General features: G+C 41.6%; 1 protein-coding gene across 12 annotated transcripts in view; it reads right to left on the bottom strand.

Moving 5' to 3' along the window:
- The window catches only part of fryl (furry homolog, like), a 73713-nt gene that overhangs the window by 16472 nt on the left and 42185 nt on the right, over positions 1 to 15056 (bottom strand). For 8 of the 12 annotated variants that reach the window (XM_076880810.1, XM_076880811.1, XM_076880802.1 and 5 more), the window contains 36 exons: positions 14911 to 15043; positions 14646 to 14753; positions 14313 to 14550; positions 14043 to 14219; positions 13821 to 13907; positions 13465 to 13733; positions 13008 to 13215; positions 12635 to 12759; positions 12495 to 12552; positions 12305 to 12396; positions 12047 to 12219; positions 11769 to 11929; positions 11567 to 11677; positions 10371 to 10525; positions 10187 to 10286; positions 9916 to 10084; positions 9178 to 9446; positions 8851 to 8991; positions 8594 to 8762; positions 8407 to 8491; positions 7837 to 7949; positions 7595 to 7745; positions 7406 to 7509; positions 7067 to 7249; positions 6359 to 6560; positions 5893 to 6014; positions 5625 to 5812; positions 4833 to 4927; positions 4111 to 4715; positions 3648 to 3916; positions 3427 to 3567; positions 2393 to 2593; positions 2139 to 2300; positions 1613 to 1723; positions 1292 to 1468; positions 409 to 609 (listed from right to left, as the gene is read on the bottom strand). In XM_076880810.1, coding sequence (XP_076736925.1) covers positions 409 to 609; positions 1292 to 1468; positions 1613 to 1723; positions 2139 to 2300; positions 2393 to 2593; positions 3427 to 3567; positions 3648 to 3916; positions 4111 to 4715; positions 4833 to 4927; positions 5625 to 5812; positions 5893 to 6014; positions 6359 to 6560; positions 7067 to 7249; positions 7406 to 7509; positions 7595 to 7745; positions 7837 to 7949; positions 8407 to 8491; positions 8594 to 8762; positions 8851 to 8991; positions 9178 to 9446; positions 9916 to 10084; positions 10187 to 10286; positions 10371 to 10525; positions 11567 to 11677; positions 11769 to 11929; positions 12047 to 12219; positions 12305 to 12396; positions 12495 to 12552; positions 12635 to 12759; positions 13008 to 13215; positions 13465 to 13733; positions 13821 to 13907; positions 14043 to 14219; positions 14313 to 14550; positions 14646 to 14753; positions 14911 to 15043 — 6053 coding nt within the window. The remainder of the gene's footprint in view (positions 1 to 408; positions 610 to 1291; positions 1469 to 1612; positions 1724 to 2138; positions 2301 to 2392; positions 2594 to 3426; positions 3568 to 3647; positions 3917 to 4110; positions 4716 to 4832; positions 4928 to 5624; positions 5813 to 5892; positions 6015 to 6358; positions 6561 to 7066; positions 7250 to 7405; positions 7510 to 7594; positions 7746 to 7836; positions 7950 to 8406; positions 8492 to 8593; positions 8763 to 8850; positions 8992 to 9177; positions 9447 to 9915; positions 10085 to 10186; positions 10287 to 10370; positions 10526 to 11566; positions 11678 to 11768; positions 11930 to 12046; positions 12220 to 12304; positions 12397 to 12494; positions 12553 to 12634; positions 12760 to 13007; positions 13216 to 13464; positions 13734 to 13820; positions 13908 to 14042; positions 14220 to 14312; positions 14551 to 14645; positions 14754 to 14910; positions 15044 to 15056) is intronic. The other 4 variants (XM_076880804.1, XM_012920729.5, XM_076880812.1 and 1 more) reach the window with 2 other exon arrangements.

Below are 15056 nucleotides of genomic sequence, written 5' to 3'. Positions count from 1 at the left end.
CAGCCAAACTGTTAAACAATGCAAAAGAAACATGCTGGGTTTAAATATTTGATTCATTTTATATGTAAAGATTTTTATTCAGAAAAATTTCTAATAAGTTTACAAAAAGTGTCCTACACTGCACTTACCAATCGTAGATTTAAAGGTCTAGGAAACAATGAAAGCATTGGTCTTAAAGCTAGAGGGAGTGGGCTGAGATTTAAAAAGGGATTCTACCACCAGCGAAGAAGCAAGCGTGTAGCTCCTGTCCGCACTGGAAGGAGGTCCAGCATAGTATGCGCGCACACACACACACACACACACACACACACACACGCACACACGCACACACGCACACCATGCCAGCGGGCTGTGTGGGGAGCATGGTGGCTGGGTTGGGTGGGGGACCCTGATTAGAGTGAGACTTACAAGGCCAGAGCGGGTGAGAATCTGGCTAGCGCTCAATACCTCCTCCTCAGACGATTCGTCTGTGTCCTCGTGGTTGGTGAGGTTGAGGCTTGGCGTGCTGCCCGTGTATTGGCACTCCTGCAGAGACGGCGTGTCCCCTTTGTCCATGCTCTCCAGGGAGCGACGCCGCACACCCCAGTTGAAGTTGTCCATGCTCTCCCCCTGCAGGACAACCAAGTAAACGGCAATGAGAAATGTGGGAAAAATGATATTATCTGGGTTAGATATTACAAAACAAGCAAACAAAGAACAACACAAATGCAAAATACACAACTTAAAAAAATAAGACACTCATGTGATTGAGCGGACGACGTAATTTTGTCCATGGGATGGTAAATGATGCAATGATCTACAACTATAAAGGGTTCACAACAACAGGAGCGATGATTTGAAATCAAAAGGTGGTACTGCACTTTACTGGATGACAAAGGGAGACACCAGGGCACTGAAAAGAACAACATATCTCAGTAGCTTTCTTGGCTTCAGACTTACCTGCAGCTCCTTGTGGCAAGAGAAGAGAAGGAATATGTATGTTAGTAGACTTAAGAAGGACATAAAAGTTTTCTACTACAGTAGTAGGACAAGTAAGGCAATTTTAACAAACAAGACATTAATGTTAATCTGTCAAACATCTACTACAGTATGGTCAACAGAAATGATGAAGAGTGACTGAACAGAGCACAGAAGTTCAAGTTCCCTACACTACATACAACTAGAAAACCTTTAACCTTTCTGAGCAGTCCCTTTCCACCTATAAGTTCCTTTAAATTACCACCTTTTTATTATGAGAAACGTATCATTTTCCCCCTCAAACAGGTGGGGCCATTTGAATGTGCTTTCTCACCTCAGCATCCTCCAGCTCCACATCTAAGAAGTCAAAGTCCTTAAAGACTCCAAACTGCTGCTCACTGCCTGTATCCTCTCCCTGCAACTCCTCCTCTCTGACGGCCTCCTCCACTGTGGGGATAAGACTGGTCTGCTGGTCTGCAGAGTCCAGGTCCTCATTGGATGAGAATACCACCTGCACGGAATGTCAGAAAATTAAATACAATTTTTATCAATCCATCATCATCATCTCAGAAGTCCAAATTAATCCAATTCTAACACCACCACAAAGACAGCCTCGAAGCAGAAGCATTGCTCATGTCAGTGATTTTACAGAGACCTTATCTGAAGCTTTAGAGTAGGAGAGGAGTCTTACAGATGGATTTTTTGGGATGCCCGATTCTGGACCACATAGAGATAGGACATTCATCAGCCTCTCTCTGGTTCTTCTCTGTAATAAGAAGACATGCAAGATGAGAAAATGACAAGCTGACCAGGTCAAAATTCTTTTAGATGGTCTTTTAACAAAAACAGAACTCACATCTACAGGCAACGCAATGAGAGTGAAATATGTTAATGATAGCAACAGACTGATCAGACTCACATGTGTTTGGCTTTTGTTTGCTTACAAAATACTATTACAACTGCTTAAAATTAGCCAGTATGCATGTAGTAAAAGTAATTATTTTTATGGCTGTGTGTGTAAAATAAATTGTCATGATTTAATTATTTTGTTGAGCTTCTTTTCTAGACACGTTAAGCTCGTTAAAGACAGATCATAGCTCAGGTCCGGTGTTGCGTCACTTTGAGTAGAGGCTGCTTCAAAACTCAAGGTTTGGATGATTTGTGTCAGTCTGAGAAGGTACCTGAGAGAGTTGTGGCCTCTTCCAGCTTACTTGGACCAGCCCATTGGAATTAGATCCAGATGATGTAGAGGAGGTACTTCTTGTGACAGCAATCACCTGTGGCTTTCCATTCCTGCCTGCTGCAGTACGCTGATCCCCATATTTATGCCCGATTATTGGTGTCTATAGAGTCAAATAATGCAGATTAGAGATAAAAATCAAAAGGTAAATCAATATGGTGAACATAGTAAACTTAAGGAAAGTAGGACACCAACCTCTGAGATGTCAAAGTGGAAGTCCAGAGTCTTCCCAGGCAGCTCTTTGGAAGAGTTGTTGAATATGCGCGTGAAGGCAATTTCTGGTGAGCTGCAGGACTCAGAACTGTAGGAGCGTTGCACATCTTCTGGAACAACAAGGCTGGCTGAACGGGATACAACCAACTTCAAAATGTTTTGGGCCTCTTTCCAATGTGGGCTCTGTAAAAAAAAACAAAAAACAATGCAGAAATATAACGAAGCCACTGTGAGGAAGCAAGCTGTGTAGGTGTTTCTGAGGAATTTATGAATGTGAAAGGGCATTTCGGGTCCCAACCAGCTACTATTCATATGGCTTATAGTCATATTGGTAGAATGAGAAAGGAGGCTTAACACAAAAAGCTTGCAGTTCACATCAGTGCACATATGCTAAAAATCTCAATATGCACAAATACAATGTTTCTTTTTGTGGAATGCACAAAAGAAAACACTGACAGTAGGCTAGGATGGCCAAAAGTAGCTTAAGGCAGCCCTGGGTCAAATCTGGAAAAAAACAGGCTTCATAAATAGGTGTAATATAGCATCAAAATACCTCTTTACAGTGACCCTGAAACACACGTTATTCTTTCTTAGTCTCAACTGTGCTGCTATTTATAAAGCAGGACACCCCAGTATTTATTCACGTCAGACTAAATGTGAAAATATGCTGTTCTGAGTATGAAACACACACACTCACTCACACACACACCCTCTTACTAAACATAAGGCACACTGCATATGGATGGCTGGTGCTTTGGTGATTTTCTTGCCAACCACACGGGAGACCCTGGCTGATCCAGCAATAAAACTCTCATTCAGGCATATGTTGTCTGATAAAAAGCAAATCCCACAAAATAAATGCTTCTTGTTGCAAGACCTCAAACTAGCAGTAGACATAATCGCACACTTTACAATTAGCAGCAAGAGAAATTCAATGAGACCTCCATAATGCATTCCTCTTTTGACCCAAACCCTAAAGTCGGTCTGTCAGGCTGTCGAGTGACGTCAAGGCTCACCTGAACATATTTGCCAATGATCTTCATGATCTCAAGGTTGAACTGTTTGACAGGAGCTGCTGACAGGTCAATATGACTCAGCAAGCTATAGATGATCTGTAACAAGGACTGCTGCATGCTGGGAAGACCCTTCTCTAGCAGCTGATGGAGACAGAAATGGATACATTTGTTATTTGTCCATCTGTGACCAACATAAGAAGTGTGACCTTTTTCTCATATACCTCAGCCAAGTAAGTGACCAGATTCAAAGTTTTCTCTGCAAAGGCATCATGGAGGTAACGACAGACCACGTTGATCCAGTTGGTGTAGTCGCGGGAGTAGCTGTGTGTGCTGTAAAGGCTCATCATATGGGCCAGGTTAGACAGTGTGGCCGACTTCTCATCCGCACACACTTTGGCGATCTTATCGGCTGTCTCCTTACAGAAAGGAGTGGGGTTGTCAAAGTGCTGGATGAGATGCGGCAGGAGGCACAGGATGTTCAGAGGAAAACCTGCAGGCATGAAGTAAAAGTCTAACCTTAAAAATGTAAATCAATACGAATAAATAGAACTGGGCTAGGATGAGTTTTCTTAGGTCAATATGGGTTTATGAACAAGTCACAGTTCTAACTAAAGACAGTCTCTTTTATTCATTTCAGATTTTAAAAACTAAATGATTTAAAACTGTAAAAAAGTCATTAGTTACCTGCTACTTGTGAAGGGTCTACCAGTGTTTGTCTGGAGACACTGATGAGCTTACTGAGCAGGTGGATGGTTAGCTCCTGAGTAGCAGCAGAAGTGAAGCCCTTCAGGAAGAGTTGCAGCAGACCAGGGAAGTTGTACCACTTCAGCTTGTTTTGGACAGTCTCCAGACGTTCTCGGCTGTCCGCACGATCCAGGGGCAGCTGGCTCAGCAGCTTGTTGAGCAGTCGCAGAGCCAGCAAGTACTCAAACTCGTAGTCTGACTCGAGCAATGACACGGCGATCCAGAATACCGTGGCCATCAGATTTGAAGGGTCCACAGGTGGCATAGAGTCCCCTCCTGGACTTCCTGGACCTCCTCTGCTTAGTGATGATAAGCTCCGTGTGCGAGCCAGGTTTGCATAGCTGCCACCAAGTCGGTCAGCAATGTCCAGGGTGTTACTCCGACGCCTGTCAGCTTTTCGTTCACCCATCATCAGGCTGGCTCGAAGAGAGTTGCTGCGAGTGTGGACATAATGTAACAGACCACTACTGTTCATATTCAGCTGGCCTGTGCTTTTCCTGTTGGCAGCAAACTTGGCCCCCAACAAGTGGTCGTGGGTGGAGGTTCTGTGGAAAGAAATGGCAGAATTTTGTACACAGCTATTGCGAAATGTGTCAGGATGTTAGTTAAAGTAAGAAGAATTCAAACATTAAAATAATAAAGCTACCAATGAGAGGACTTACTGTGCTAAGGCAGTGAGGAGATCATAGTTTTTCACTGTGTCTGCTAGTGTGTCAATGCCAGACTCCAGCGTCAGGAGAAGCTCAATGACAAAGCCCTGAGGAGAAAAAGTAGGAGAGGTCAGCTCGTCAGAAAGAATTCACAGATAACAGCGAGTTAACACATAGCATCTATGTTTTTCTACAGAAACAACTCACAGGCCTGTTTTCCAGTTTGATGCAACACGTTTACTATATATTTTTGGCACATGATGTGCTTGACGATACAAAGAGTGGCCCTGGGAAAGTAAACTAAACCTAAACCATTGGGAAAATAATTTGATCACATTATGTTACTGCAGTCACCCCTCATCAAATGTAAAAGCATAACAAGATAAGAAGGTCGCTTCTTCATCAATAGTATTCATGCTTTCTTTAAACCTTTGTCTGTCCTCAAACATTAACTAAAAATGATATACTGATTAAAGGACACTGGTCTATGCATAGCCGCTGTATCACTGTTATACATTAAGTGTCAAAATCATGATGCTAAATGTGTGAATTTTACTGGCAAAGTGGCTTTAAAACCAAACAAAATGAAACCACACGCAATTTAAACAATGAACATTTGACGTTTTGCCATGTCCTATTAAAAACCTCATTCTATGCAATATTTTGCTGTAACACAAGCAGGAATGTTTTTAATAACTGAATGATCATGTGGTCAAATTAAATATAACCTTTAAAATGTTGTTTCATGTTATGCATTTTGACATTGCAGGTAAAAGACCAGACTTTTGCTAAAAATGTTCTGACCTGAGCTTCCTCTCCAGGGTCTCCTACAGTCTCAACCAACCGAGACAAAATGTCAGACAGTGTGGCAGGAGTCAGAGGTTGTTTGAGTGCCCTGAAAATCTGGAAAGAGCGACCGGCATAGTGGCGAGAAGAACAAGATAGAGCTGACCTTAAAGCTACTTCACTCAGCAATGAGTCCAATTGGAAACCTGAAAGGATACACAAGCACAAACAGGTAAATATGACAAAAGCACCTAATAAATATCAAGTGGCTGTGAACCCTACAGACCTGTCTGGGAATGCTTGAAGACTGTCACCACATGTCTGACAAAAGCACTCAGCTGTTCAGCGCTCTTAATGTTGGAGTTCTTAGGTGACACATCCTCGTGATTCCAGAGCGGACCGCGTTTTCTACAATATACAAATAAACACGCATGAACAAATGACCTGAAACACTATCAAAACCTTTAGTGTTATCACACCAAGCAAAGAAACTAACTCCAAAAAACAAACCCATGCAAATCAAAGTACCCCAGTCCTTTTAGACACTGCTGGAAGCATGAAAGCAAATCATTGTACACAATGAGTAACATCTAACAATGTGTTCATAGAAATGCCTACTAAACATGTGAGGTTATATATATTTTTCTAAATGCTAAAAAAGACAGTTTTTGCCAGCAGCAGGTAGTGACACGCATAAATGTCATACATTTCTGGGAAAGTGTTCTTTTTTTTTTTTTTAAGTCTCTTCTCACCTTGAAGTTATGAACTCAATCAGAGCTTTGGCCTTCTCGTCATGTTCAACAGTGACATCTACTTCACTTAGAAGCGTGGGGGAGAGGTGGGACACAGCACTGGCCCCTGCACCAAGGCTTATACTGGACGACGTCGAGCTCGAGCTGAGGCCAGAGTCTGTCATCGGTGATGGCTGACAATCTGGCAAAAGCTCCTGTATTCCTATAGGAACAAATTGCAAACACATTGTCAGTTTTTCTGCTAGCATTTTACCAGCCAGGTGGCTAGCTTGGGCTAAACACAATTAAAGGTACAGTTGCTAATAATATAAGCAGACCATAAGTTGGTGTCCAAAAGTGAAGGTAGGCTAAATGATTTCTGTATAAAAATATGATTCACTGCTCTCCTTTTTGTATAGACACACATTAATTTATCTTAATTTCTGAATTAGAAAATAATAGGGTCTTTTTCAGGGAACCTTTTTCTATGGAACAATGATATTGTGTAAATCTGTCTATATGTGGGCAGGAGGTTGCTGCCACCCAGTGGTCAAGTTTGGCACTACACGTATATGTGTCCTGTTCCCTGTCCTGTTGTTTTCCCCTCATTTCAAAATAACTAAAAAGCAATTCCACAGCTGATAGCGAATCCGGACATGTTCCACTATAAAACAGCGATTCTCATTATTATTGCTCTCTTCCAGTTCTTGTTTCTGTAGCAGAACTAACCTGTGAGGTTGAACTCTTGAGCTACAGGCTTTACAGTCAGGACCCTTGGATCATTGTAGTCTCTGTTGCGTAAAAGCACCATAGCAACAGACTGAACACTGCTATTTGCACCCTGAACTATGAGCAAGTGAAGCAGCAGGCGTTTGCAGTGCTCATAGACCTCTGGGTGCTGGTGATCTAAACCTGAGAAAGACACAAAAGATAAAGACATTTGACATCATTCAACTGGAATTTATAGACCTAGTAAAGGGTTTTTTATGCAAAAATCCAAATATGCCTAAAACATTTTGCCTTAATGTATACAAACATATAAAACAGCACAAAAAGAAAGCAATTTACCTAAGAAAACTGCGTGTAGCAGGAGTTGTAGGTAGGCACTCCATTCTACTTTGACCCCATGGTCAACAATGAGGTCTGTGAGTAGGATGACTGCAATGTTACATCTGAAAAACAGAAAAAGTGTACTGGATTATAAAAAGAACTCAACACTGCAATGCTTTGTGAGACAAAAAGTGGACTTTGGTATACCTGTGGAGAGGTACAGCAGGTGTGTTTGTCTCTGGCAAATAGTCCACAAGAGGGGACCAGCAGCCTCCTGTTGGTGGGAAGGGAAGAGGCTCTGGCTGATTGTGATCCATCACTTTTAATCGCCAGTTAGCATAAAGCGGCATGGAGTCACCTGGAAAATAGAGAAGATTAGCAGGCATGGTAGTGGGTGGTATAAAAAAAATGTAGTGGTGAGTATGGAGAAGAAAAGATTTCCTGCTCACTCTTCTCATCTTCATAGGAGCCTCCAGAGCTGCTGCTGTAACGAGATTCCAGACGGTGGTGGTGGCGGTTCAGGTTGCTATTCAGACCACTGTAGATATCCAGGTGTGTGCAACTGTATAACAAACATGCATGTTTAGAAGGACAATGCCACTTTTCCTTCACTAAAACGTTTAATTCATCAAGCCACAGATTGAATACAAAAGAAGGATGCAGCCTGAGGGCCTATATAATAAAACCATTGAAAGTCCTTTAAACCTGTATTTATTTAGGGCGTATAATCAAGTGGCAAAAAGACTCTACAGGAGTCTGAGAAAACGATCTAACTGCTCAGTTCATGATCCCAGTAAAACATTTACTATGGTTGTATGTTTTAGTTTTAGTTAATACAGCATTTTAGTTATTTAGTGGAGTATCTTTGTCCACCATTATAAAAATTGGTTAATTTTTGTTTAAACTCCTGAATGGATGTCTTCAGCATAAAATATGACTGAACTGACATAGACATTTGTGTTTTTCCTATACTTATACCATCTAATAATAACAGAGCATTGCAGTTCTCTATTTTGTACCTGTCATCCATGTTTGAGTCTTTCATCTTGCTGTCATGATGAGCATCATTTCCTGGCACCATGGTATTGCTGCTGGAGGTTGTTCCTGAGAAAGCAGACATTAAACATTTGTCTCCTGGCACCAGAAACATAGCATATGACCTCTTGGCCTAAGCTGTGAACTTGGGCATTTATAATGCTCATTAACCTGAGGTGACTGAAGGAATCTTGTAACTGGAGCTGATGCGATAATAAGGGGGGTTGTCCATGTGAGTGACAGCTGAGCTGACAGGATCAGTCAACTCAAGCTCACACATCAACTCCTCCAGCAGCTGCATAGTCTTATCTCTGCCCAAGAAAACCACCACTCGTTTCACCTGAGGACACGCATAACATGAGGCGAAAAGTCATGAAGATTAAGTATCAGACACAAGGACATGGCACATTGAGTGTGCTGCAACTTACATAGGGCAAGAGGCTGGGGTCACTGCTGACTCCAGACATACTGATGAGGAAGTGAAGAATGATTTTGAGGTTCTTTGGCCAACTATCTGCTAGTGTAGTCCAGACATTCTCGATCTCTGACAACGCAAACTCATCACCATACTGTTAAAAAAAATATAATAGTTTAATGATAAATGAACTTGCCCAACCAGCTTTTTAAGATGTAGATGTGTAGATCAGAATCAGAATCAGAAAGGGTTTTTATTGCCAAATGTTGAGCAGGTTTACAACATTATGAAATTGCTGCGGTACTTAGTGCAAACATAGATGGTATGTTAGCTGTGTCACCTTAGCGGTCATGAACATGAGGTTGTTTAGCACCATGGTTGTAGCACGAGGGGATCCCCAGCCCTCTCCACGGAGCCAGCGACGGCTATTGACCATCATAATTTCTCGGTCTTTCACATCCTCATCATCCTCGCCACTGCAGCAGTCCTCTGGTCGTCGTGGAGTTGGTTTGAAGTCAACAAGCTCCACATTATTCATCCAAGGTAGGAGGTAGTGCAACATTACTTGACGACCACCAGGATGTGCTGTCTGGATACGCTGACTCACCTCTGCAGTGTGGATAGTACAAACAAAGACATTAACACAGGGGTGTCAAACTCCTTACAGTCACGAGCCACATATGGCTCAATTAAAAGCTGAAGTGGGGGTAAAAGTATAATTTTCAGTGGGAAAAAGATAACTTTTTAAGTGTCATAGGCAGTTACCAGAGTGGCTAGGATGCCATTTGAATGAACTTAGCTATAATACTAAATATAATACAAATGAAAAAAGGACCTTGAATGGAAATATACAGCCGAATTTGAATGGGAAAATCGTGCTTATCTCCCCAAAAAGTCAATCAACAGCAAAAACAGAAACCATATTAGCCGACTATCAAGTTTTATGAGCAAAAATCTTTTGTCATAAAAATAAAAAAAGACCTAAAATAACTGGTTTCACAGTCAAAGTGAGATATTTCAGTTAACGGAATACTTATCATATTACATTGATGTGTATTCATTCAGCAATGTAGCAAACCTGAGAAGATGGGCAAAGTGAGCTCTGGGTAAGTCCTTGCAAGCTCCTCAGACAGCTGGTAGTAAGACACAGAGTAGAGGTGTGGCAGCGGTGAGGGAGGGGTCAGGATGCCATCAGTCCGCTGAATCTCCAATTTGTGGGCATAACGGAAAAGCTTGGGCTCTAGGATCTGCATCACACAAAGAACCACAGATTATTAAATTAATGATTAAAGACCCAATTTTTTCTTTTTTGGGCATCTACAGTATGTGTAGGACAAAGAAATTCTGACCTGTAACAGCTGCATGGACAGTTCATAGATTTCCCTGGAAGAGTCAGCCGCCTTGAACAGAATCAGGTTGAGCAGCACCACAGTGTCAAACTGGTAATCCCTAAAAGAAATATAACACATACGGTATTTAATCACAAGTAGGTGGAACCTTAAAAAATGACATAAAGATGGCACCATGTGGTACCTGTTGTGAAAGACATTGGCAATGGCCCTAAAGCAGCCGGCAGCTACACGACGGGAGCCAGTGTAGCAGCGGTCCACAGCCCAGAACATGAGGTTGCTCTGGTCTGGATTCAGTTCTAGTAGCAACATCACAGCCTCACAACCCAGCTGGTGAACCTAAAGGAAACCACACAGCAACCGTTAAGAATCTCTCCTTCAGTCTACAAAACTCTGATGAGTTTTACACATAACTTCTTAATATCAAATGAAAAATACCCAGTATTAGAGTTATGAGACTGAGGTTTGCTGTTAACTGCAGAAAACTAATATATACTTTACAACAGCATAACTATAATTAAAACTTTTAAGAATTTGAGAATTAATCAGATCACTTTAACCTACCATTTCATTTTAACTAAGTGCAAGTCATTTATTGAATGTAGACCTATAAACATTTAGCAGGGCTTTGTTGCAGTACTTCTGAACACCACTGTGTGGTGCTAGTGTCAAATGAAGTAAATGTGTGCTACATAACTTTGACCTCATGAAGTCTTGCGTCACAGACTAAACTCCTGCTATCTGTGAGAAAACATCACCACTCATGCTTGGTGACTGGTCATAATACTGGGATTTTGTGGTGTGACATTTATTTAATGACCAGAGACATAATTATTATACTTTAAAAGTAATTAGCTAACATTTAACCTTATAAATATGTAGTGCATATATAAACTTGATTTAAATAGCTAATATAAAGTTTAACTGGATTATAAAAGGCATGATTAAGCTTAGGTTTCACCCACTGTTTAGGTTCAGGAGGAAACGATTGTGGTTTGAACAATGAGGAGATGGCATTCAGACTTGTTTCACTATTGCCACCATGCTTGAGTCACAGGTCTGACACTGAAGGAAACTTTTTGCATAGATCTGAGACACCAGTGGTTTTGACATAACAGCAGTAGTAATGAAACCTTCCTTACAAAATGTCTTTTATGAGCTACCCTGCAAAACACATTAGTTTAAATAATGCAAATTATTTTTATTACACAAACTCATTACATAAACATGGATTTTATAACATTACCCATTATAAAAAAATATTATTATTGAGAGTTTTATTGCTAAAGTTTAATTACTTGTGGATTTACCACTTGTTAATGATAGTTAAGTGATACAGTTTTAGTTAGAATAGATTCAAAATGGCAGAATTTCTCTGACCTTCTTGTCCTGAGAATCCAGGATATTGTCCAGCCACTTGTAGAGGTAGCCATCAGAGGAGAGCCCTACATTGTCAGCTACAGGTCCACAACATAACACTGCAGACATGGCCTGGAACAAACAAAAAAATTTGCTGGTTATCAGTAAATGCATGACACAGTATGTAAAAAGCAGATTTTCTTGAAATTTTTAGATGTTGAACCTTTAGTGCACAGTACTGATGGCGGTTGATCTGGATATTTCTGTCACTGTAACGATCCAAGGGTGTGAACATAATGCTGAAGGGCCCAGCCCAGTGACTGAACAGCATGAACAGACTGTGTCTCAGTGATTGCTGGGGGAAGATGGTCCTCCTCTGGTTCACTGAAGATAATAAGTAAAGAAATTGATACACAAGGTTAAACTGAGAAAAATTGCTTAAAACAAATGCTTACTTTGTATGCTTACTTTATAAGCATTTGTCTTAATTAAGAGATATACCTGGGACATTCTGAATGATGTTGGCCACAAGCGCGCTGAAGTGACAGCGAATGTCCTTCAGAGTGTCCGAGTCTTTGTCATTCTCAGCCTCGAGCAATTGCCTGGTCAGATCAACATACTCGAGCAGCGTACTATTCAGAGAATGGCTCTCTGAATCCAACCCTCCACTTGCCCTGTAAAAAGAAAAGTTTATAAACTGCATATATAAAAATAAATTCCTAATCATGTGGTGACTCTAGATGTTTGAGGATTACATACACTTGACTGATGACACCAGCATCAGCAAGTAGCTCAAATATCCGGACCAGCTGGACCCTGAGGATGTCACGACGCCTGCGTCGCTTCATGTTCTGCAGAGTAAAGAATATTTGAACTCAGTAAAGTGTGTTTCTATGCACACAGAAGAAATACAGAAAACATTTTCAAACCATCAATGAAGGGCACTTACTTCAGGTCTTCTCTCTAGAGCTTCCTTTATGATGGAATTTAGCTCCTCCATCAATTCTCTGCACAAGAAAACAATATATGTAAGCCATTAAAAAGTCTTTATAATTCTAAAAATGTATAGCAGAGTATAGTGCTCATTACCTGAAGACCATGGGGTTGGTCCTGCCAAGCCCCAGCACAAGAGACTCGGTGATGTCCATGCTCTCAGAGCGCATCATTGGAACAATGTGTTTGAAAAGTGAGGAGGGGGACGGAGTGCCAACAATCTGTTAACACACAGAGCAGAAATGTAAGGCTTAAGTGTTGCAATAAATTATTCAAAATCCTCTAATTTTTTACGGCTGTCAGATTTTTATGTGGCTAGTGTGCTGTTATCATTTGAGACTGTCATACTTGCATTGTGAGTGAATTTCATTATTTCATCCTTTGTGCAAAAGCTCCTAACCTTTCATTTTAAAATATTTATGAATGTGTGTGAAAACCTGGCATAGAGTGTTGCTTATGAAATTGCCACCTTTGAATCATAACTGTAGCCGCTGTCCGGCGTGGACGCCAGCGTCTCAGGCGGGGAGCAGCGGACGGAGCCAGAGGTGGAGGATGAAGAAGACATGGAAGGGGAGGGAGAGGCAGAGCTGCAGCAGAGAATCAGGTAGTTCCTCCAAAGACCAATGTAGGAGTCACTGCTGTTCAGACTGTTGACCTTCTTTGCATTGATGGGGCTACTGCAGGTGGATATTCAGTAAAAACAAGAGATAAATTTTATGTTGAGGGTCAACATAAAATGCAGCTTTAATCAGAATTCTTTTGTCATAGAATTAACCCAGTTAATAAGCATAAGAGTTATGTTTTGTAAAAAAGTACTAATTGCCTAAGTAAGCACATAATGTCATCATGTAGACATCCTCACCCAGTATTCAGAGTCAGACCATAATGAATACACCCACAATGACAAAGAAGTTAAGGAAACCTACTTAATGTCAACTTGTGGGGACAGTAGTTGCAGGCGAGTGTAGGCAAACATCCAGGCATAGTTGATGGTGGTGGGGCAATGTTTAGGTAGATTCTCCTGTCTCAGGTAGCTGGATAAGCTGATGACCCAGGGGTCCTGGCCCTGAGTAACATGGGCAAACACCCAAATGTGCGAGGGGCTCACTACATCAAACTGGTGGCTGATGGGAGAGGAGCTCCACTCTGCTAGCGTCTGCAGATCAATCCCACTGGGACAATACAGCAAGTTGGTCTACAGAGAAGAACAGAAGATGATGAGCAGTATGTACTTTTAAAGGTTTTAGGATTTTAAAAAAAAGAAAAGAAAATCCATTCATACCTGGTCAGCGCCTGTGAGGTGAATGAAGCTCTCCAACACTGATGCACTTAATCTATCCATTACATCAATAGCCAGTTCTTCATCTCCCTGAAAGATTAAGTAAGAAAAAATTGAATGCAATTGTCCTTGCACAAAATTATCATCATTTTCTTTCCATGCAGGTTTAAACATATTTTGCTTCTTTCAACATAACGATATCCCCTGTAAGCCCAAGAAAATTACCTTGCTAATGCTCAGTGCAGTATGAAGAGCTCTGACCTCCTTGAGGACATTGACTGCTAGCCTGCGCGTGGCAGGGCGGCAGCTACAAAGCACCACCAGTGCCAAACCTTCCACCACATGCACCACACCTAAAGGAAGGTTACGCTCCAAGGACAGAGAACGGCCACTGCTTGAGCTCTGTTAAAAATAACATTTAATTTATTTTAAACATGTTTGTCAGGCAACATAAAACCAATGAATACAAACTACACTGGTGATCCAAAAACCAACCTGTGAATCGTGGCTTTTATTGCTGCTCTGCACTGCCTGCTTCCACTGGATGATGAGCTGTAGAAGCATCTTTACTGCATTGTCCAGCAGTGTGGGATGAACGTCAGTCACCTCTCTGACTATGAAGTAGACAAAACCTGAGAGTACATCTTCTCGCCATTCTGGGAAATCCACCATCAGGGCCTGAAGAGTAGTAAAGGCAAGGCCACGCAGTTCTTCATCCATGTGGATGGTTAGTCTAGAGGAGGAGAGAGACCCAACAGGAAGATGGATATTAAAAGACATGATGTGTGCAGCAATGTGTCTGCAGAAAGGTTGGCGGGGATCAATTACTTGGCTAGAAGCTCTATTAGGTCTTGTCTGCTCATGCCATCTGGTATCAGTCTTGGGATGGCGGCCACACACGTTCGGAATAGATCGATCTTTGGCTTCCTCTCTCCCCTGCAGGACAGACAATTTATGAGAACCTGTTAATAGGTCATACAGCACCACTCAAAGTTTATAACTGGGTCAGGGTTTCCAAGCCTTTGACTGGAACTCTAAGTCCTACATAGCTGCATGGATGGCAATAGGAGAGCATAAAGCTGTTGTTACATACGTGATCATGTCCTCAGGCTCCTTGTTGGACATCTGTACATTAGTCATGCTCATGGAGCGTCCCACTTCCTTGTCCAGGTGTCGCAGGATGTTATCCAAGGCTTTTCGTACTTGCGGGTAGTATAGCGACATGCCTAGAAAAAAAAG

The sequence above is a fragment of the Maylandia zebra genome, linkage group LG23 (genome assembly GCF_041146795.1).
Source record: "Maylandia zebra isolate NMK-2024a linkage group LG23, Mzebra_GT3a, whole genome shotgun sequence".
Lineage (NCBI taxonomy): Eukaryota > Metazoa > Chordata > Actinopteri > Cichliformes > Cichlidae > Maylandia > Maylandia zebra.
Note: the sequence above shows the minus strand (reverse complement) of the source record. Positions and strands in the feature narration are given on the sequence as shown.